Here is a 24358-nt window from a genome sequence, read left to right as displayed (position 1 = left end):
CTTATTCTGTATACTGCTTACATTCAAATATAACACCTTCAGTCCTGTATTCACCCTTCTCGATTTTGTCCGCCTTTTATGTTGCAACTCACCCTGTTGACTACAATTTTGCTCCATCCTCTAGACATATTGCCTCTGTTGTAAACCTTATCTTCAGCACTATCATCTGCCTTTCCTACAACATTTCTTGCATTGAAATATACACAACTCAGGACACTAGTTGCACCATGCTCAATCTTTTGATTCCTATCTTTGTCTGAGGTCTTATCAACATCTGCTTCAACAACCTCTCCACTAAATGTTCTGAGGCTCTAATTTTCAATACCCTGCAAACCGCACCGTTTAGCATTAACAGACCTTTCCACTAGGATGTTAGCCCCCTCCAGTTCAGGTGCAAAACATTCCTTCTGTACAGGTCCCACTTTCCCTGGAAGAGAGCCCAATGATCCAAAAATCTTATGCCCTCCCTCCTACACCAACTCCTTAGCCATATATTAAACTGTATAATCTTCTTAGTTCTGGCCTCACTAGCACGTGGCACAGGTAGCAATCCTGAGATGACAACCCTGGAGATCCTGCCCTTTAACTTAGCACCTAACTCACTGAACTTTCTATGCAAAACCTCGTCACTCGTCCTACCCATATCATTGGTACCTACATGGACCATGACCTCTGGCTGTTTACCCTCCCACTTAAGAATGCTGAGGACTCAATCTGAGATGTCCCAGGCCCTGGCACCCGGGAGCCAACATACCATCCAGAAATCTCATTCTCTCCCACAGAACCTCCTGTCCGTTCCCCTAGCTAACAAATACCCTATTGCCATAGTATGTCTCTTCTTCCCCCTTCCCTTCTGAGTCACAGAGCTGGGCTCAGTGCCAGAGACCCAACCACTGTGATTTTCCCCTGTTAGGTCAACTCCTCTGCCCCCCAACAGTATCCAAAGTGATACACCTGCTGTTGAGTGGGATGGCCACAAGGGTATTCTGCACTGGCTCCATAACCCCTTTCCCCTTCCTGACTGTCACCCAGTCTCCTGTATCCTGCTCCTTGGTGTAACTACCTCTCTGTATGTTCTATCTATCACCCTTTCAGCCTCCCGAATGATCCAGAGATCATTACAGACTTCTCGCAGTTGTAGTAATCAGGAATACTGGAGGTCTCCCTGCCTTCCACATCCTGCAAGAGGAACATTCAATTAATCTGCCTGTCATCTCTACTGTCCTAACTGAGTAGGTATAAAGAAGGGAAAAAAACTTAACCTAGGGCTTTTCTTTTCTTTGCTTTCTCTGACTGAAGCCTCACTTCGCTGAAGTCCCGAAGAGCTAAAGCCTCAAGATCACCACTCTGACTCTGTCCACTCAGATGATAGCCAGTGTGCTTGCCCCTACCTTCCTTTAACTTGCTGTTGTTAATCAATCCCAGACATGGATTGGTGGCTGGTCAATGCTTTATTACACTGCTGTGACCCGCTTGATGCTGCCTTTTTCTACTTGGGCAGTGGACCTGCTTGAAATCCAATCCTCTCAATCTTGTGATGTCCGGATTAGTTACTCATCAATGCTTTGTTCAATACATTCTGGTGATTCACTTTCTTGTAGTCCCTTCTCAGATGTCTTTTCTTTTATTTAACATTTGTTTTTCTTACCTTTATCGTCCTTCTGAGCATTAAGTGATAGTTTCTTCAGTTTTGGTAACTTTTTAACCATTTAATCCTCGTACTCAGTATTTGAAATTTCATTTCCTCTGTGTCACAAATCAAATTATGAATATCTAGAATAATTCTTACCTTCATCAATATCACTATTTCTTCAGATTTACCAATTTCCCAATAAAGTAATTTCACTATATTTTGCTTTCATTGGTAAATTAAATGAAATTGATAAATTTATTCACTATTGTCACATGTATTGAGATACAGGAACCTTAAGGTTGTCATAGTTGGGGGTGGGGGTTAGTGAGGATAATCTCCCACTACCTATTAAATACTCCCCATGGTGTGCATCTCAAATAGCCTCTGACAAACAATCCAGCTCCTGGCTTTCATGTGTGGCATAGCTACAAAGCCCAGTGGAACCATTTCTACTGACAGGAGAAGGGGCAAAGGTGGGTTCCTGGTGTCTAAAACCCAATCACTTCGGGCAGATGGGGCTCATCAGCTGTGGTTGGCAGCTCATCTAGGAGAAGGAAAACTCTGACCTCCAACCTCCGCTGCCTGGTGGCTATACCTAGTCATGTGGGTAAACCCCCGAGGAAAAATCTGGAGCTGGAGTCCCTAAGGCAGTCGTACGTTGAGTTCAACATTGACTGGCAATTCTTGTGAAGCTGCTGGTGCCAAACTGTATCTGCCTCTGCCGTTCCTTTGGATTCATCAGCTGCATGGAGAGGAGGAACCTGCTGCGTGGCCAGCAGCTTGCTCTGGCTTGCGTATCGATAACGTAGACAGCTAGGACGCAATATACATGGCCAACACTGACCAGCAAGGGCCTCTTACTAAGGTACAGTGAAAACATTTGTTTTGCATGCCACCCATACAGATAATTTCATCACATCAATGCCTCAAGGTAGCAGAAGGGGGAAAGACAATAACAGAAAGCAGAATATACTGTAGTGTTACAGTTACAGGGAAAAGTGCAGTGCAGGTAGGCAATAAGCTGCAAGCCATGATGACATAGATTGTGAGGTCAAGAGTCCATCTATTCCATCTATTAGTTCCATGCATTGAGCAGCTAGAGTTTTAAAAACTATATCTATTAATTCTCTATCATGTTGTAATTGTTTCTAATTTCTCCAATATACTTCTAAACTCTTGATAAATTCTCAATCATTTTATTTGACCTTCAAGTATTGAGCAATGATATTATTGAAATTTTTAATGAAGTTCTGTCTTTGTAACCAACTGTAAGTTCTGTTGGTAACTTATTTTAGAGCTGATGATGAATCTATTGGATCCATGGAGACTAATGTGGTCTTAAGATACGATGGGCAGATTACGTGGGATTCACCCGCAATTACCAAGAGCTCGTGTGTCGTAGATGTGGCCTACTTCCCATTTGATGATCAGAGATGTAACCTTACTTTTGGCTCGTGGACCTACAATGGAAACCAGGTTGATATCATAAATGGACTTGATAGTGGAGACCTGACTGATTTTGTGGAGAATGTGGAATGGGAAGTACATGGAATGCCAGCAACAAAAAATGTGATAACATATGGCTGTTGTTCAGACCCCTACCCAGATGTCACATACACCTTAATTCTCAAAAGGAGATCTTCCTTTTACATTTTTAACTTGTTGATCCCATGTGTAATGATTTCATTCCTGGCTCCATTAGGGTTTTACCTACCAGCTGACTCTGGAGAGAAGGTGTCACTTGGTGTGACTGTTCTGCTGGCACTGACTGTGTTTCAGCTGATGGTTGCAGAAAGCATGCCTCCATCTGAAAGTGTTCCATTGATTGGTAAGTGACTATTCTAGAGTACTATTCTCAGCTCTGAAGTAGTCGGTGCATACAGTACATTTTTGCAGTTTGTTAGTTCCCATAAATGTAGAATCTCTTAGATTCTACATTCTAGGTTTGAAAAAACATTGTGGCAGTTTGAGTTTCAGAATTAACCTTTTAAGTGAAGCTTGGACATGTGGAATCATTAAATTTGTTTCAGATAGACCTTGTAGAATTTGAACGTAACTATTGATATCTAGTTTTACCTGAACAGTGGTCATAGAAGGTTCTGTTCTTTGGGCTTCTTATGCTGTACTTAGGCTGTAATATTATCCTTGTACATATGTACACTTTCTGGTAAGTCTCAGCAATGGAATGAAGTAATGAAAGTAACTCCAAACTTTTGTCATCAATATTCATATATTACAGTTCTTTGAATGAAATGGACTATCTTGCCTCTTTAATAATGTAGACTTGGCTTAACGGTGTCTGCACTCACAGCTAAACTATGGGCATATCCAAACTTGGTTTGTACAGATTCCTTCTGATTGGCAAGGACCTTGGCAACGCTGTGATCTTCTGAGTTGTAACTGGGTCACCGGTCTGAGCCAGAATAAGAGCTGACAATGAAACCATTGAAAATTCCTTTGGCAGATGTCCTTATCATGCTCCCAGCTTTCTGTCAGTTCTCAGTGTTCCTCGGAGTTTCTTAATGTCCCAGCAAAATCTGGTTCAATCTCTTTCTGCCTGTACTCAGCACAGTTGACGATTGGGGTATTGGAGTCAACAGGTTAATTTGCAGTACTGCAGTAGCCTTGAGTGAAGATTTCTCCTTACACGATGTGAAGACATATGTTATTCTAACACCTGTGGCCTTGATTTTGCTTCTCTAGCAAACATACATACCTATGTCATCCAGGAAAGGAATAGAGGTCATCTAGAAATATGCCTTTATAATATAATCTCTCCTTCCTTTGTTTATATTGATCATTTAAGTTTTACCTTCATCCATAATATATGGCATGGTAAATTTAAGTAGATATCCTTTGAGACCGTTGATCAGCTGGTCAACTTTCTGAATTGCTGTTCATCTGCGTTTTATCTTCTGGGTGGAGCTCTGCGGGACAGTGTCAGTGAGCTGACAAGAGGATGGTTTTGAATGTAAGGGCTGAGGTGGTTTCAGCTTATCTTGGCCCTCAATCAATGACATCAATCTGGATGTGACTGTGTTAGAAATAATTTCATTGCCCCAGGCTGATTTGCATTTAGAATTGCCAGATAAAATGTCTTAAATGGTTGCAATCACATTTCTCTTTTCAAAACAGCTTTCAACTATTTCTTCACGAGCACCTTTTCCAAATTTCTCTTTAACCTACTTTGCTCTGAGAACAACCCTGATTCCTTCTTTCTCAAGATTTAGCCTGAAGCTTTCAATCCTGGCATTGTTCCAATAAACAACTTCTCCTTCATCTCAAGGCTTTGATGAGGAGGGTTGTAAGTGTGTGAAATCCTTTAGCTTAAAGGGCTCTATAGGCTTAGTCATTTAGTAATATCATAACTGATAAGAGTTTTAGGTGCTTGAAGTGACTGAAAGATATCAGGATTGAATATGAAATTGTACTTGAAATGCAGGATCAATTATGCTCGGTGAATGATCAAACAAGCTTCAGGAGCCATTTGGCTCATTCTTGCTTCAATTGCTAATACCCTTATCTTAACTGTATTGTGCCGACAATCAGCTGCAATATTCCAGCACTGGTTTAGTCACTGTTTTATAAATAGTATGTGTACTTTACTTTTGCACGCTCTATCTATGCGTATAAGGTTCAACATATTGAATGCTCTTTTAATAGCATCTCATCCTTCAAAAATTTGTCAATATTTCACAGTTCTTCTATCTCCTTCAGAATTTTTCAGACAATTTTTTCTTACTTGTCAAGGTGAATCAATATGTACCGCTGTGTGAAACTTAATCTGCCACGTCTGTTCGTTTCACCTGACTGATACATCTGTCCTTATTCATTATACTGCTTCTGATTTGTGTGTCATTTGGAAATTAAGCCTTATATACCCACTTGCAGTTCAGTTCGTAAGTGGGCTGGATTTTACTGCAGAAACAATAGCTATTCTACTGTTTATACTGTTAAAGTGAAAGATAGTCGGCAACATATGGCGACTGAATGCACAACTAAATACAAACTTTTGGAAAACTGTGTGGGTTTTATGCTACTTCCAAAGCTATGAAAAGATGGTGATTTAGAAATTGTTCTAAGCCCTGATAGATTGCTGTATAGCTGTTGTGTCATACACGCACCAGCAACTGTTTTGATTATAGCCTGCAGACTACTGTCATGTTAGGCTTACTAGTGAAAGGCTGTTGCTCATTTTCTTTTATGTGTAGCAGTGTGCATAATTAAAATGGGTTGAGGGCCAGGTTTGGGGAATGCAACCTTTGGGTGGCATTTGGGACCTGATCAAGACCTGCTGAGGATGTGGATTTGTTGATCATGATGTTTGACTGGAAGTTTACACTTTGTCGGGAGGAAGTTGAAGATTGGGAATTAAAGACCATGGACAATTAGAGCCTATGGTAGGTAGTGCAGTTTGCAGGTGGAAGGGTTGGTATCATTTGTATTGTGGGGATACAGGGGGCAACAAAAGGAGTAGAGATAAGCGAAGGGTTACCTGGTGTGGGTTATCTAGTAGTTCAGAATCACATTGTGGCTTTGGAGTGTTGAATAACAGATGCTCCCAGGACAATGAGCACTACCTGCCAAAGGCACACCACTGGAAATTGAAATCATTTGATATTGAAACTGCAAAGATGACTCTTCAGAAAAAGTAGTCTATTGGCTATCATCATCATCATCATCATCATCAGGTGCCATGCCCAGTTTGAGCTTTGGCTGCCATGGCCCACACACTCCTGTTTCGGGTCAAGTGGATTAATTCATTGGTATTCATTTCCAGTTCTCTGGCTGCTGTCTCCATCATCATTTGTCTTTGTCTCCCTCTTGCTTTCTTCCCTTCAATCTTTCCCATAATTACCGTGCATTCTAACTCGTCTTTCCTAATCACATGTCCAATGAAGTTACGTTGCCTTTTCATGATCTCATACATTATTTCTCTTTTTGTGTTTGCTCTGTTCATGACATCCTCATTAGATATTTGTTTCGTCCATGATATTCTTTGCATCCTCCTCAAAAATTACATTTCTGCTGCTACACTTCGATTCCTCATGTTACTAGATATTGTCCAACATTCTGAGCCATACAACATAAGCTGGATAAACGTAACATTTCAGTACTCTGAGGCGGGTTGTCATGCCTAGTTTAGTATTGGTCAGTATACTCTTCATCCTCGTAAAGGTGTCTTTTGCCGTCCCTATTCTTCTTTTGATGTCCAAGTCGCACCTGCCATCTGATGTTACACAGCTTCCTAAGTAGCAAAAGTTCTGTACTTGTTTTATGTCTTCCCCATTTATTCTTGGCCTGCAGATAGGATTCTCCTTCTTTTTGGATATCACCATACATTCTGTCTTTTTGCAATTGATAGATAGACCCATTTTTGCATTTTTTTCAACAATTATATCAAGTAGGTTATATAGTTCTTCCTCCATACTTGCAATTAACACAGTGTCATCTGCATATCTGAAATTATTGATGTTTTCACTGCCAACTTTGATTCCCAAGGTGTTTCTTATTTTTTGTAATATTGTTTCACTGTACACATTAAATAAATCGGGAGAAAACACACTCTTGTCTAACACCTCTCTCGATTTTCGTAAACTGACTCACTTCTCCATCTATTCTTACAGCGGCAGTTTGTTCAGAAGATCACAAGACAGAGGAGCAGAAGTAGGCCATTTGGCCCATCGAGTCTGCTCCGCAGCTCCCCCATGAGCTAAACTATTCACCCATCTAGTTCCAATTTCTGGCTTTTTCCCCATATCCCTTGATACCCTGACTAATTAGATACCTGTCAATCTCCTCCTTAACCACCCTCAATGATCGGGCCTCCACAGCTGTATGTGGCAACGAATTCCACAAATCCATGACCCTCTGGCTAAAAAAATTTCTCCTCATCTCTGTTTTAACTGGGTACCCTCTAATTCTAAGACTATGGCCTCTTGTCCTGGACTCACCCAGCAAGGGAAACGACCTTTCCACACTTACTCTGTCCAACCCTTTCAACATTCGAAATGTTTCTATGAGATCCCCTCTCATTCTTCTATACTCTAATGAATACAGTCCAAGAGCCGACAAACGCTCTTCATATGTTAGCCCCTGCATTCCAGGAATCATCCTCGTAAATCTTCTCTGAACTGTCTCCAACATCAGTACAACCTTTCTAAGATAGGGGGCCCAAAACTGCACACAGTATTCCAAATGAGGTCTCACTAATGCCCCATAGAGCCTCATCAACACCTCCTTACTCTTATACACTATTCCTCTTGAAATGAATGCCAACATAGCATTCGCTGTCCTTACTGCCGATCCAAACTGGTGGTTAACCTTTAGGGTATCCTGCACGAGGACCCCCAAGTCCCTTTGCACTTCCGATTTTTGAATTTTCTCCCCATCTAAATAATAATCTGCCAGATTATTTCTTCTTCCAAAATGTACAACTGTACATTTGTCAACGTTGTATCTCATCTGCCATTTCTTTGTCCACTCTCCTCAACTGACCAAGTCTCTCTGCAACCTTTCAGTTTCTTCAACATTTCCTGCTCCTCCACCTATCTTGGTGTCAACCGCAAACTTAGCCACAAAACCATTCAATCCATAATCCAAATCATTGATATACATCGTAAAAAGAAACGGCCCCAACACTGACCCCTGTAGAACACCACTGGTAACCGGCAACCAATCAGAATAGGATCCCTTTATTCCCACCCTTTGCCTTCTACCTATCAGCCAATGCTCCACCCATTTCAATATCTTTCCTATAATTCCATGGGCTCTCATCTTATTAAGCAGCCTCATATGCGGCACCTTATCGAAGGCCTTTTGAAAATCCAAATACACAACATCCACAGCCTCTCCCGTGTCAATCTTATTTGAGATTACCTCAAAAAATTCCAATAGGTTGGTGAGGCAGGATCTTCCCTTCATGAAACCATGCTGGCTTCAGCCTATCTTGTCATGCACCTCGAGGTATTTCATAACCTCGTCCTTGATAATTGACTCCAATATCTTTCCAACTACCAATGTCAGACTAATAGGTCCGTAATTTACTTTTTGCTGCCTCCTTCCTTTCTTAAATAGCGGAACTACATTTGCGACCTTCCAGTCCTCCGAAACCATGCCAGAGTCTATCGATTCCTGGAAGATCATTTCCAATGCTTCTACAATCTCCAAAGCCACCTCCTCCAGAACCCTTGGGTGCACCTCATCCGGGCCGGGAGACTTATCTATTCTTAGTCTACTTAGCTTCCCAAGCACTTTCTCTCTAGTAATCTTGACTGTACCTAATTCTATTCCCTGATACCTCCGGCTATCAGGTATATTGCTCATGTCTTCCACTGTGAAGACTGATGCAAAATACTCATTCAGTTCCTCCGCCATCTCTTTGTTATCCATTATAATTTCACCAGCACCATTTTCAATCGGTCTCGTATCTACCCTTGTCACTCTTTTGCTCTTCATATATTTAAAAAAACTCTTAGTACCCTTTTTTATGTTAATCGCCAACTTCCTTTCATAATTCATCTTTTTTTCCTAATGACTTTCTTAGTTTCCTTCTGTAAATTTTTAAAAGTCTTCCAGTCCTCATTTTCCCCACTAATTTTTGCTTCCTTGTACGCCGTTTCTTTTGCTTTTATTTTTGCCTTAACCTCTCTCGTTAGCCACATTTGTGCCATTTTTCCATTCATGATTTTCTTTTTTCTTGGAATATATTTTTCTTGAATTTTCCTTATTTCTTGTAGGAATTTCATCCAATTCTGCTCTGCCGTCCCTCCATTTAGCTTACTTTTCCAATCAACTTGGGCCAGTTCCTCTCTCATACCACTGTAATTTCCCCTGTTCCACTGAAATATTGCTACACCTGATACCAGCTTCTCCATTTAGAATTTGAAACTGAACTCAATCATATTATGATCACTACTTCCAAGGGGTTCCTTTACCTCCAGCTCCCTAATCGCCTCAGGTTCATTACACAGCACCCAATCCAAAACAGTCGGTCCCCTGGTGGGTTTATGGACAAGCTGCTCCAAAAAGCCATCCTGTAGGCATTCTACAAACTCCCTCTCCTGAGATCCATTACCTTCCTGACTTTCCCAATCCACTTTCATATTAAAATCCCCCATAATTATCTTGACATTTTCCTTCTGACATGCTTTTTCTATTTCCGGCTGCAAATTGTAGTCCACATCCTGGCTGCTGTTTGGAGGCCTGCATATAACTGCTATTAGTGTCTTTTTACCCTTGCCATTTCTTAATTCTACCCATAAGGATTCTACCTCTTCTGATCCTATGTCCCTTCTTTCTATTGATTTGATATCGTTACTTACCATCAGGGCCACACCACCCCCTTTACCTACCTTCCTATCTTTCCTATACACTGTGTATCTTCGGACATTCAGCTCCCAATCACATCCATCATTTAGCCATGACTCGGTGATGGCCACAATGTCATATCTTTTAACCTGCAGCTGTGCAGCAAGGTCATCCACTTTATTTCTAATGCTGCGTGCATTTAAGTACAGTACATTTAGATCAGTATCTGTTGCCGATTTTGCTATATTTCTATTTTGCAGCAAATTATCCTGTATATTCACCGGCCTGTCCTTCTTGCCATCTTTGCTGCACAGTATTTTTGACTTATTTCTATTTTCGACTTATTTCTATTTTCCTCTTCCTCGACCCTAACAACTTGGTTTCCTTCCCCTTGCCAACTTAGTTTAAACCCTCCCTAACAGCTATCTTAAACAATCCCACCAGGATATTAGTACCTTTTGAGTTCAGGTGTAATCCATCTTTTTTGTATAAGTCATACCTTCCCCAAAATAGATCCCAATGATTCCAGAATTTGAAGTCCTGCCCCCTGCACCAGTTACTTAGCCACACATTCATCTGCTTAATTCTGCTATTCTTACCATCATTAGTGTGCAGCTCAGGTAGCAATCCTGATATTATTACTCTTGTTCCCAGTACAGATTTCTGATTAGGCGGAGGTCTTTCGAATCTAGATCGAGAATTTTCTGTGATATTTCAGATAACTTATTGTGCTTCACCTTATCAAATGCTTTTGTGTAGTCGATAAAACAAAACAATTCTTTTTGCACTTGAATAGCTCGTTCTGATAGTATCCTTAACATCAATATTGCGTTTCTTGTACCTTCGTCTTTCACAAAACCACATTGTTCTTTGACTGTTTAAGCTTGTATCTTACTTTTGGCTCTTGTCATCAAAATTCTTAGAAGTATCTTGGTGATATGACTCATTAAACTTATGGTCCTATGTAATTCACATTCTATTGCTCCAGGTTTCTGGAAGGTTGATGAAGAGTGATCATTAATGATTTTTTCATCTCTTCTGGTATTATTCCAATCTCATGATATCCTTGCCATAGAGGGAGTACAAAGAAGGTTCACCAGATTGATTCCTGGGATGGCAGGACTTTCATATGAAGAAAGACTGGATGAACTGGGCTTGTACTTGTTGGAATTTAGAAGATTGAGGGGGGATCTGATTGAAACGTATAAAATCCTAAAAGGATTGGACAGGCTAGATGCAGGAAGATTGTTCCCGATGTTGGGGAAGTCCAGAACAAGGGGTCACAGTTTGAGGATAAAGGGGAAGCCTTTTAGGACCGAGATTAGGAAAAACTTCTTCACACAGAGAGTGGTGAATCTGTGGAATTCTCTGCCACAGGAAACAGTTGAGGCCAGTTCATTGGCTATATTTAAGAGGGAGTTAGATATGGTCCTTGTGGCTACGGGGATCAGGGGGTATGGAGGGAAGGCTGGGGCGGGGTTCTGAGTTGGATGATCAGCCATGATCATAATAAATGGCGGTGCAGGCTCGAAGGGCCGAATGGCCTACTCCTGCACCTATTTTCTATGTTTCTATGTTTCTATGTTTCCTTTCTTCATCTTATTTACTGCATTACGAACTTTAGATTTTAAAATACTTGGACCTTCAATGTTTTTCTTAATTTCTGGTTTTTTGCCTTGATCGTCTTCAAACAATTCCTGAATATACTCAGTCCATCTGTTCATAATCTCATCTTTTTCCATGATAATGGCACCGTCCTTTGCTTTCAAACATCCACCTGAAGAACAGAGGAGCTTTTTACCGGTGATATTCTTGATTTGTTGATGTAACCTTTTTGGATCAGTAATAGGAATTCTTTCTATTTGCTCACATTCCTGGTTTAACCATTCTTCTTTGGCTTTTTGAGATAAGCTTTTAACTTTTTTATCTAAGGACTTATATTCTATAGGATATGCTTTCTTCTGTCTCCTTTCTTCCATTAGATTTTTGATTTCTTCTGTCATCCATTTAATTTTTGTACTTTTTTCTTTTTTAGGAATCACTGACTTTGCTGATTCTACCAAGGCATACTTTAGAGAGTTAAATTTCATTTCTACATGATTGCTATCATCTTCAACAGATTCTATTTCTAGACTTTGAAATCTATTCCTTACTTCAATTGTAAATTTTTGTCTTAAGTTTTCTTCTTTAATTAATTGCAGGTCGTCAAGGGATTGTTCAGGTATTTGCTTCTTTAGTTTTTTAAGTTTTACTTTTACATGACATACTACTGGGTTATGGTCACTATTACAGTTTGCACCTGGATATGTTTTGCATTGAGTCACTGAGATTCTAAATCTTTGGTTTATTGTAATAAAGTCAATTTGATTTCTGGTGTTATCTCCTGAACTCTTCCAGGTCCACAAGCATCTTGGATGGTTTTAAAGTAGGTATTCATAACGATCTGATTATTCATCTTGCACCATTCTACCCGTTTCTCACCTTTCATTTCTTTCCCCTAGTCCAAATTTTCCTATGGTATTTCCATCAGTAGCTTGTCCTGCTTTAGCATTTAGATCTCCCATGACAATAACAATATCTTGAGATTTGCATCCATTCTTTGCTTTTTCAAGCTCTTCGTAGAATTTATCTATATCCTCATTTGTTCCATCTGTTGTTGGTGCATATACCTATATAATTGCTAAATCAAATGGTTGTCCTCTGAATCTAACAAGGAGCACTCTTTCTGATATTGCCCAATGTCCTAAAACACTTTTTGCCATGTTTTCATCCATAAGAATTCCTACTCAATTAGCATGGGATGTTCCACAAGAATAAACTAGTGTTTTATTTCTAACCTGACATGTTCCAGCGCCTATCCAACGAACTTCACTAATTCCCATGATGTTAATCTTTAGTCTTTCCATTTCATTTATCACATTGTCCAATCTTCCTGCTTGGTATAGGGTTCTTACATTCCAAGTGGCAATAATTTTCTTTTGTGTTACTTGAATTTTATGAGCAGTAGCTTGATGACGGTTGGGGATCCCTTGCTGGCCAGAATCAACATTACCGAGCGAAGCAGCTTCAGAATTGTCTTGAAGATCCTCTTGACGCTGTTGGTGTGTGATACATTTTGTGAATTTGACCATGGTTTTCTTAGCAAATTGCAATTGTGGTTTGCTATTGCCTACCGTTGGGCGAACTAAAGAAATCACCATTTCTCTCCCCAAATGTTCATCCGCCTATACTATAGCCATTGACATTTGAGGTCGTAGCTCATCCGCCTTCTCTGTCATAAATTCAGTTACTGAACCTGCCGGATCTGCCGTTGGCCTTCGCTGGTATCCTGAGCAGGAACCCTTGCAGGTGCTACCGTTCCGGGTCAGAGCGGCCCTGGGAGCAATGAATGACTAAGGGGTAACTTCACTTTCCCCAAAGCTCTGAAAGTCTCCAATCAGAGCCTCATCACCAGATGCAGTTTAGAGTCACACCCAGGACTGTATTGGCTACCAGGGTTGTAAAATTCAACATGGAAATGAACTCTCAGATGACAGACGACATGAGGAGGAGTAAAGCCACAAGGACTCTCATTCCTGCCCCACCATTTGGTATGATTGTTGTTGTTCCTGTTCGTGCCTTATGACGCATCAGGCGACATTTTTGCTGTTTTGGCAGCATTTGACCGTTTTTTACAAGGCCGAATTGCTATCTTGATGCTCAACCCAGCATGGATGGAAAGCTTGAAGGGAGCCAGATTTGAACTCAGGAACATACGTTGTTGATGCCAGTACACCACTGGCTGGACAATGCAGTATGATTATCGCTGCTTTACAACTGGCCTCAACTCCTGTGCTATTTCTCCATATTCTTAATTTCTCAATCTTTCAAACATTTATCTGTTTCCACCTTAAATAGTTTTAATGATCTAGTCTCGAGGACTCTTGGGGGCAGTGAATTTCAGTAATATATTCCCTCTGAGATAAACAAATTCTATCTCCTGTTTTAAATGAATGGCACTTTGTTTTGCAGTAACTCTCCCACTTGTGAAACACCTCAGTGTCTATCCTGTCACGTCTCCTTCAATCTTCAATGTTTTAAACTCCAGGGATTAAGAAGGAAAGCAGCATGTTATCTTTCCTGCCAAAGGGCAAACATGCTGCTTTCCTTCTTAACCGCTTGCTAACTAGAATGCCATAATCCCTCTGAACTTTGCTCACTTGTAGGTTCTATTTTAATAACCTGCCTTTTGTTTCCCCTTACTGAAGAACATGACTTCATTAAATTCCATTTGCCAGATTTTCACCCACTCACTCTATCTATGCATTTCTCAATGCATTCAAACAGGATACTTTCTATTGTACATCTATAAAAGGGTAAATGGGAACATGCTGAATTTCCTTAGTCTTCTGATAGTGAACAAACAGCTTATATATAAATAAAAAATAAGTCCATCTAAGTGTATTCCTCCAGTCCGAGAAGGGCACATTTAATTGAATTCCTTGTTTTCTGCAGTATGTGATAGCCAGTTTTCAACCCAACGTTCAGAATAATGTCCTGTTTAAAAAAGTTTTCAAATGTGTGGGGCTGAAAAAAAACCCTATAAATTTACGAATTTTAAAGCTAATATATTGATGAGACATGAAGTTGCTGTCCTCTCTCTGTATGAAACATACTAAGCAGAAAAAAAGTTGTGTCTCATTCCTTCCAGTTTGATGAAATTGCTAATGCTGCATCAGTTCCTAATTACTGTCGAATGACCCATCGCATTGGAAATCTTTATTTATTCTTGATGATAAACACATGAATTTCACAGTTTTTGGGATGTTCTGAAACCAGGCAAGGCACTAAGCAGGTGCAAATCTTTCATATATTTTGTTTCTATATTTGCTGTCGGTGATATCATTTAGTAGAAAACTGTAAATTAACAATATGGATTTCCCACAAAGATTTGCCTTCTTTACATCTTATGATAGATGAACAATGTAAAACATGCTCATTCTTGGTGTATGGTGATTATAGAAGTCGTGTCGCAGAGGAGGTTGATTTCAAGCAATCTATTTTGGCTGCTTAGTACATTTTGTTCAAAATAGGTGGCTTCGCTTTAAGACTGACCACATCCTACCAACAGTATGTATACGTGGCAATTTGGTGAAAGCTTTCTTGGCCTCAAAATATCTTCCCAAAGTGTTCATATACAACAAGTTTTAAATTTTACTTCATAACCAGAATAGACTAGCATTAAAGTTACCGTAAAATAAATGTAAATGTCGATTTTTATCTATGACTTGGGTGAGCAGTGGAAGAGTGGGTTAGTAAGTCAGCAGATGACACGAAGGTTGGTGTTATGGATAGTGTGGAAGGTTGTCATACATTACAACCCATCATTAACAGGATGCAGAGCTGGGCTGAGAAGTGGCAGATGGAGTTCAATCAAGAAGTGTGAAGTGATTCACTTTGGACAGTCAAACGTGAAGGCAGAGTACAGAGTTAATGGCAGGATCCTTAGCTGTGTGGAAGAAGAGGAGGATCTTGGGGTCCAACTCCATTGAACCCTTAAAGTTACTGTGCAGGTTGATAGAGTGGTGAAGGAAGTATGGTGTGTTGGTCTTTATTACGAGGGGTGATTGATAAGTTTGTGGCCTAAGGTAGAAGGAGTCAATTTTAGAAAACCCTAGCACATTTATTTTTCAACATAGTCCCCTCCTACATGTACACATTTAGTCCAGCAGTCATGGAGCATACAGGTCCCTTCTTTGTAGAAGTGGTCCTCAGCAGGGGTGATTGATAAGTTCGTGGCTTAAGGTAGAAGGAGATGAATTATTAACTTCAAACTTTCTGCATTTTCACTCAAACAGTTGAACTGCATGTGCATGTAACAAGAGCGTCTTGGACCTCCAGGTGGTCCATAGCAGGGGCGATTGATAAGTTCGTGGCCTAAGGTAGAAGGAGATGACTTATACCACTCTCGTTGTATGCACGTGCAGTTAAACTCTTTGAGTGAAAGTACAGAAAGTTTGAAGTTAATAACTCATCTCCTTCTACCTTAGGCCACAAACTTATCAATCACCCCAGCTGTGGACCACTTCTGGAGGTCCAAGACGCCGACCCCTGGAAAAAATAAATGTGCTAGGTTTTCTAAAATGGACTCCTTCTACCTTAGACCATGAACTTATCAATCACCCCTCGTAGTTGAGTAATTGAATTCAAAAGCTGTAACGTAATGTGTACACCACACTTGGAGTATTGTGTTCAGTTCTAGTTGCCACGTTACAAGAAGGATGTGGAAGCTTTAGAGAGGGTGCAGAGGATATTTACCAAGATGTTGCATGGATTAGAGAGCATGTGTTATGAGGAAAGGTTGAGCAAACTAGGGGTTTTCCCTTTGGAGTGAAGAAGCATGAGAGGTGACTTCATAGGGGTGTATAATATGATAAGAGGCATAGATAATCACTTTAAAATTATGCCCTGTCATATTAGTCATTTCCACCTTTTCCCAGGGCGGAGATGGCTACACAAGAGGGAATAATTTTAAAGTGGTTGGAGGGAAGTATGGGGAAATGTCAGAGGTAGGTTCTTTGCACAGAAAGTGCTGGGTGAATAAAAAGTTCAGCCTAGGGTAGAGGCAGATGGATTAGGAACATTTGAGAGACTCAGGAAGAAATATGGAGGGCTACGTGGGAGAAAAGTGTTGGATTGATTTTGAGTAGGTTAAAAGATCGCCATGACACCGTGAACCAAAGGGCCTGCACTGTGCTGTACTAATCTGTGTGTTGTGTTCGACGTATACATGGCATCTTTCCCTACCCAAAATGCTTTCCAGCCACTGAAGCACTTTAAGTGCAATCACTGTTTATAATGTTAAACTCATTGTAGCAAGTTTCCTCATGTTGCAAAGTGTCAATAGTTAGATACATTGTTTTTATTATTGAGAGTTTCAAGTATTTAAATTTGTCTTAGATTGTGTTTTATTGGAACAGCAATATGCTTTCGAGTTGAACTGTATGTTTGCTCATTGAACATAAATTATTTATTATGTATCATTGTTAAATAGAGAGTCAGACACCAAAGTAGCTGTCAAATGAAGATGATTCCACTACAGCATGCATAAACTTCCAAATCACTTGCCCATGCATCAAAGATTCAAAGTAGATTTAATATTCAAGTATGTATGCAGCATACAACCCTGATATTTGTCTTCCCACAGACAGCCACAAAACAAAGAAACACCCTGGAACCCGTTCAAAGAAAACATCAAACACCCAACATGCAAAAAAAAGAACAAATTGTGCAAGTAGCAAAAAAATGAGCAACTAACACACAGAATATTGAACATCAAACCACAGAGGTCCCGAAACTGTCCAGGAATGTTCAGTTTGGTTCAGTTTAGCGCTGTGTTGTTAGTTGACTGCATGCCTCAGAGCCAGATCACACTGAGCAAGATTGCACAAGATAGCAATAACAAAAATGGAGTAACCGGAAACACATATAACATGAACTAGATGAGCGGAGGTTTCGAGCAAAAGGTCTGCTGGAAGCACTCAGTGAGCCGAGCAGCATCTGTGGATGGAAAGGAATTGATGATGTTTCAGGTCGAGACCCTGCACCAAGATGGAGAGTGAAGGGAGAAGATCGTTTGCATAAAGGGCCGGTTTTCAAGTCAGTATCCAAGCTGAATGTAATGCTTAGCCTGACTGCTTCATCCACCCATCATAACATCATAAAGTTATTTAAATTTTCTCCATTGTGAATATCACAGTTTAAATTCTTGGGGAAGTTTTAATCAACGCGGACCATGGATCTGACTCTGTAGTTCACGTTATCATGTGCTTCTAGTCGCACCTCCTTTTGTTGTTGTTTTGAGTGACTTGGAATCAGGATGGCTTTCAGATAACGAACACTGAGCCGAACTGAATACGCCTAGGCGCTTTCGATTTTGTGTTTTTCTGCTCGTTTTTTTTTGTTGTTGTTGATTGAGCAATTTGTTTTTTTTCTGGCGCATCGGGGGAAGGGTTTGCTGTTTTTGTTTGAATGGGTTGTCTGTCTGTCTGTGGGGAAGACAAATCTCAGGGTTGTATAGTGCATACATACCTTGATAATAAATGTACTTTGAATCTTTGAATTTCCACCTCTTAGTAATTTTAGCACAATTTATATGTTTAAACTGTAACTGTAATGAAAGCAGTCATACTTGCTTCTGTTTAATGATTGCATTGCAGTAGTTAAGAAGTTTGATTTAAATGAGCCAAGCAGCATGCTACAGAAGGGATTGAGGAAACTAACCTAATTTACATTGATTTTAGACTACCTGCTCTTACATATCAATAAATTGGATTTATATACTGGTTTTAACAAACAAAACGTCTTCCAGAGAGCTGATCAACAGATTTGACATTATGAGCATACAATGATAGATCAGATGATCAAGATCATGTTTTAAAGAGTTGGTTTTCAAGATGGGAGCAGTGTTCAGCTGTATTGAATCTCTGCTCCAGACCCATCGTCGCTTATCTTCATCACCCCTCCCCGAACTGGTTCCATCCACCTATGAGCCACATACTTCACCACAGGCATCCCTCCCCCATCCGGTTCCGACTGCTCTTCATCTCTCCCTTAACCCTTATCACCATCCTTATCAGATACCAAACTTGTAGTCTTTTGTGTCCCATTTATTCCCTCAAGCCTCTGTCACCTTCCTTTCATCTGCTTTTCATTCCTTGTTTGCACTCACCTATCACACCTGCCTGCCTCTTTCTGCCCATCATTCCTCACGTCACCTCGGTCCACCTATCCCTTACTGGCCCTGGTCAGAAAGAGCCAAGTGGGGGGGGGGGGAAGAGCGGGTGAAGGTGGAGACAGAGGCTAGAGGGAGATGATTGGGGACACAAAGGCTACAAGGGATGGAATCTGATAAGTAAGGAAGGCGATAGTAGGAATAGTAAAGAGAGAGGTGACGGGCAGACGGAACCGGCTGGAGTGGGGTCCGGTTGGAACCAGGAGGAGAAGGGAATGAAACAGGGTGATGGGTGGATGAAGTGGAAACTCAGTCAGGCTAAGCACTACAATCAGCTTGAGAACCTACTCTTTATACCAACTATCTTCTCCCTCACTCTCAGTCCTGGTGCAGGGTCTCAACCTGAAACATCAGCAATTCCAGTTGCTGCTCGACTCCCCAGTGCTTCCAGCAGACCTTTCACCCTAAATCTGGCAGTTTTTTAGGGATTGAAAGTTGTTGGTTAGGTAGATCAGCAAGTATAGGGGCTAGGGCTTTACTCTTTGGAGAGAAGGAGGATGAGAGGAGACATGATAGAGGTGTACAAGATAATAAGAGGAACAGATAGAGTGGATAGCCAGCGCCTCTTCCCCAGGGCACAACCGCTCAATACAAGAGGACATGGCTTTAAGGTAAGGGGTGGGAAGTTCAAGGGGGATATTAGAGGAAGGTTTTTTACTCAGAGAGTGGTTGGTGCGTGGAGTGCACTGCCTGAGTCAGTGGTGGAGGCAGATACACTAGTGAAGTTTAAGAGACTACTAGACAGGTATATGGAGGAATCTAAGGTGGGGGGTTATGTGGGAGGCAGGGTTTGAGGGTCGACACAACATTGTGGGCTGAAGGGCCTGTAATGTACTGTACTATTCTATGTTCTATGTTCTATATGGACATTGGTCGTGGTATGAAAAACACTTGAGTGAAACCAACATGATAATAGGAATCGAGTGAAGAACTTATGGCTGGTATCAGTGGTTACGATAGAGGAACACAAAGAGAAACCAGTACGTGTGATGGAGTGGATGGATAAGAATGGAAGTGGGTAAATAAGCCCCCATCCAAATGGACAATTGGGAAGGTGAGGTAGAAGAGGCTTTGTGGTCAGCTCTGTCAAAGGTTACCAATTAATTGAGAAGGACCTGTCATATCACATACCAGGTTGTACCTTTGATGCTATGATTTTTGGTGTTGTAACTATTTTGGTAGACCCCTGAAGGGACTTAAAAATTGTGACGATGATTTAGAACAATAAATATGAAGACAGAAGCGAACGTACATTTAAGGTCTTGACTCAATGTCAACCTACACATCTTTGCCACAGCTTGACATGCTGAGTTCTTCCAGAGCATTCTGTTTTTGTTCATAACACTGAGTTGGACACACAGATGTGGTCCTGTGAATATCTCATGGGTTTATAAAGTGAATAGTACCATAAGGACCAAAACATTACAGACCTAGTCTGGAATGAATTAGATAGTGTTGGTGGGGGCAATATTACATGCATTTAAGAGTCTATTGCATGCTGGCTACATTAGGAAAACTATCTGATGTATTGATAACTATAGTTGCTTTCAGCAATGACTTGTGACATTAGACGAGGAATTTCTGATGATACTCTAGGTAAATAAAAGTGGTCCTAATTTTAGTTAATTTCAAAATCTAGTCACGTCCATGGCATTGGGAAGTGGTGGCCTTCAAGGAGAAATCTGAGACAAAATCCATGTCTTTGAGAGAGAGGAAAGAGGAATAAACAGCAAAGCAAATAAAAATCAAAACACAGGCCCTTCAGTGAAGGGAAGACATGAATTGATTGTGCTGACAAAATAAGAGAAAATATGTGTTTAATAATTTAGCTTCCTTAAATTTGGGAGAATTAAATGAATGAATTTGCAGTTTTATTTTCGTGAAACATTGTTCACGCATTACACTGAAGGCAACAGATTTGATGAAAATAATGTTTCTTTTTAATCCTGTGCATGATTTTGAAAGAAAGGTGATTAAATCATTCTAATATTTATTTCTGTTCGCTTTCAGGTAAATACTACATAGCAACAATGACAATGATCACTGCCTCGACTGCACTGACAATTTTCATCATGAATATCCATCACTGTGGTCCAGAAGCCAAGCCAGTTCCAAAATGGGCAAAGGTGGTCATACTGCAGTACATGTCAAAGATATTTTTTGTATATGACATTGGTGAAACTTGCACAACGATACAAAAGGAAGATGAAAAAAAGAACTGTAAAATGCAGTCGGATAACTCCAAAACAAATGTAAAACTTAAAAAAGAGAAAGAGCTAACAATAAAGGACCAACTTTCTAAAAATTACCAATGTAACAATACAATGCCGAAGGAAGATTCTGTACTGTCTGTGATACCAGTGCATCGATGTCCAGTTTGCAACCTCAAGGAAAGTAATGGACATTATGAAGGAAGCACAGGGAATAGTTGTGCCAGTGAAGAGGATCTGACCATGTCCTCTTGTTTCTGTTACTTACATAGAGGTAGGGTGGCAAGAAACATTGAATTTATAGCAAATTGTTTTAGAGAGCAAAAAGCAAACAATGCAAAATCTGCTGAGTGGAAGAAGGTGGCTAAAGTAATGGATCGTTTCTTCATGTGGATTTTCTTTATCATGGTATTCTTTATGAGTATTTTGATTGTTGGAAAGGCAACATGACTTTATGTTGATATGTGTTATACAATGTTTAATTGGTTTGTCAATTACAATTCCAGTAGTATTGTAGTTTCACATGTAGTGCTGATGAAATTTGGAAATTGAATAACCCTTTGACATTCATAAATTAATAGATTCATGAAATGTTAAGTTATTTCCCTGAATCTGAAGTTAGGGCATATGGAATTCATCTGCAAACACTGTCAGCTGTTAGGTTTTACAGGTTTCATTGTATGACCAGATTATTGAATCATGACATATACTGTGAGATCTACCGAACTTTGAGCTGAGTTCAGCAACACCTGCATCCTGCTACACAACTGAGTGTCTGATAAAGTTTGGTCATCTTGTGTCATTTTCTCATGCTCCCCCCCCCCCGCCACTTTTATGCAATCAGAGTGTCGTGTAATTTTGTCCTCTAGTTCTGTAAAGATGGAGCTAGCAAGGGAAAGAAGTATGTATTTATGTATTCAGATAGGCCATATGTATAGTCTGTCAGATCAATTACTCATTCACTCTGCGCATTAAGTACCTGGTACAGAAGAATTTTTAATCCATTGCTTTTGTTAAACAGAAGTATTCCTTCATTTATTGGCATCTTTGTAACCAATATGGTTGCATTGTTATTTCTGTAAGTACTTTTACATTGAATTATTTAGGTGAGTGGTGCTTGGACTGCAAAGATAGGTATGAAAATAGTCTTCTAGTCGTAGGAGAACGAGAGCTTGACTGGAGGTTGCCAATGAGTGCAGCAGAAAATTTCAATACAGAAGCTGTTAAATAACTTAAGGAGAGCAAGAAAGGTGAATGTAAATGTTATGTTTGACCCACATCATAGTAATACCTCAGTTCAAAGTACATATATTATTAAGGTATGTGTATGTTATACAACCTTGAGATTTGTCACCTTACAAAGAAACCTGAAAGAACCCATAAAAAGACCATCGAACACACACTGTGCGGGGAGAAAAGAAACCAAATCATGCAAGCAATTAAAGTAAGCAAATAGCATTCTGAATAAAAGTGAGCTCATGGACGTGAAGCCTGGTGCGGCTCAGGCGGGCCATGCATGCTTCGGCCTTAGTCCAGCGCAGGGTCTTGTAAACGTCACTCAGTCTGGAGCATTTACCCTACTTTAGCACCTGATCCAGCATGTAAATGTTTCTTTCAAGTACAACCATTCTCTCTTGTAAAGGAAAGTTAAAGTATAATTGCAACAAAACTTATGGAGGAATCAAAACTGTTTAAAAGATCTTATGTCTTTAAGGTTAATGATCTTATTCAAATTTTGCTCATCCTAGCTGACCCCTAAGTTGACAATTCAGGTTTGGTGAGAGCAGAGGTAGAGAGAGCAGCAGTCTAAAAGCACTGCCACCTCAGCACCGGCGTGGTCCATGTTTCTGTCCTGTAGCTTGTAGGCATGGAAGTCTGGAACGTGGTGAACTGCGCGGTGCAGGTGGCCAGCAGTTTTGCATGTAATCACCAGTGAGCACAATCCAACTCTTTAAATCTGTGGTAGAGACAATGGCTTATGCTGAGGGGAGGAGGAAGGACTTTTATTATGGGAGTCCACTGTTGTGATAGACATCTTGGAACTAGGAGCACAAGGTCTTAGATCTTATGCCTTTAGCGGTTACAGCAAAATACAGTAATCACTGTATTATGAAATATTGGACTGTTAATACTTTAACAACATGAATGTGGTGATTAAAATGCTCTAAAATAGTGCCGATTATATTGAAAACATAACAGAAGATGCATTTCTGAGGTGGAACCAGGTGGATAAATGTGATGCCACTCAACTGAAGCAGCTGTTCTTGAACTCAGCATTTATTAGAACTTCCAGTTTGCAGAGAATACAACCAAAGTGAAACAAGTAAATAGAATAGTGACTCGTTGTACTGTTGAGGTTCTGCACCAGTTTTGCTTTCCCCTGTACAAACTTCTGTAAATGCGGGCATAGCGGGTCATATCGGATTTACTATCTCCAAGTCACCGGAAGTTAGAGAGTCAAATGCATTACTAATGAAAAAGGGGGAAAAATAAATGTTAATTTAAAATCAATGTGTATAAATAATGAAATGTGCTGTAAGCTGCTGTTCCATTTTCAATCGTCATGTTTGCAAAATTGGTAATATCATTTTAAAAATGAAGATGTTTGGCATTGATTTGCAATATATGTAAGTGCCAGAGCAAGTTCTTCGTGCACTAATGAGTAAAAGTAGTTCTTATTTCATCCTTCACTTTACTTGAGTGCTCTGATTTGGAATGGTCATATAAATTTAATTGACATGTGGTGTTGCAATGAGAGGAGGAAGACTCTGAGTTGTATCAGAGCTATTGGAAGTGAGGTCTCTATCATGTTAACCTTCAAATAAATCTTTGAAAATTCCTCAAAGAGCATTTATTATCCAGATGATTATTGTAAAAAATGTGCTGATTCACATTGTCAATGAGGTCAAGTTAAAAAGAAAAATGGTTTGGGTTGAACACTGGGAATTCTTTTGAGATTGGTTGGAAGTTAGAAAAAATATAACTGAGTGAAGTGTAACCAATTATAAATGTTTTCTACTGGCTGCAGTTGGATCACCTGAAACCATTAGATGAAAAAGTTTTTTCTGAGTACTCTTCCCTCCTGACACCAATATTGTTTTATTGCATTCTGTGGCAGACGTTTCCAAGGAGCTCTTCCCTTATTTTAAGCCAGAACATGCTCTGTTTCTGTAGCATCGGTATTAATACATTTCAGTGTAGGGCAATTTCTAAACAAAATTTGACAACTTAATTTTTTAAGGTTAATGTTTCAAAATGCTAACATTAAACTGGAATTCAAAAGTAATCATTTGGTGTGGTGGAGTTGAGTGCAATTGTTTGGTAAAGGTTTTCTAAGTAATCACATCTTCAGAAGCTTATTTTCTTAATGCCCCCCTTGTATCTAAAACGTATAAAGGTATATAAACAGCATCTTTTAGTATTTTATTTTCT

At 40.0% G+C, this 24358-nt stretch overlaps 1 protein-coding gene across 1 annotated transcript in view; it reads left to right on the top strand.

Annotated features, from left to right (window-relative positions):
- chrna9a (cholinergic receptor, nicotinic, alpha 9a) overlaps nucleotides 1–21376 on the top strand; it is a 34725-nt gene extending 13349 nt beyond the window's left edge. The window contains exons 4-6 of the mRNA XM_072254392.1: nucleotides 2929–3461; nucleotides 20727–21063; nucleotides 21112–21376. Coding sequence (XP_072110493.1) covers nucleotides 2929–3461; nucleotides 20727–21063; nucleotides 21112–21376 — 1135 coding nt within the window. The remainder of the gene's footprint in view (nucleotides 1–2928; nucleotides 3462–20726; nucleotides 21064–21111) is intronic.
- Nucleotides 21377–24358: the final 2982 nt, after the last annotated feature.

Source organism: Mobula birostris, chromosome 3, assembly GCF_030028105.1.
Source record: "Mobula birostris isolate sMobBir1 chromosome 3, sMobBir1.hap1, whole genome shotgun sequence".
Lineage (NCBI taxonomy): Eukaryota > Metazoa > Chordata > Chondrichthyes > Myliobatiformes > Myliobatidae > Mobula > Mobula birostris.
The sequence above is the reverse complement of the archived record's forward strand: the minus strand, read 5'-3'. Positions and strand labels throughout refer to the sequence as shown.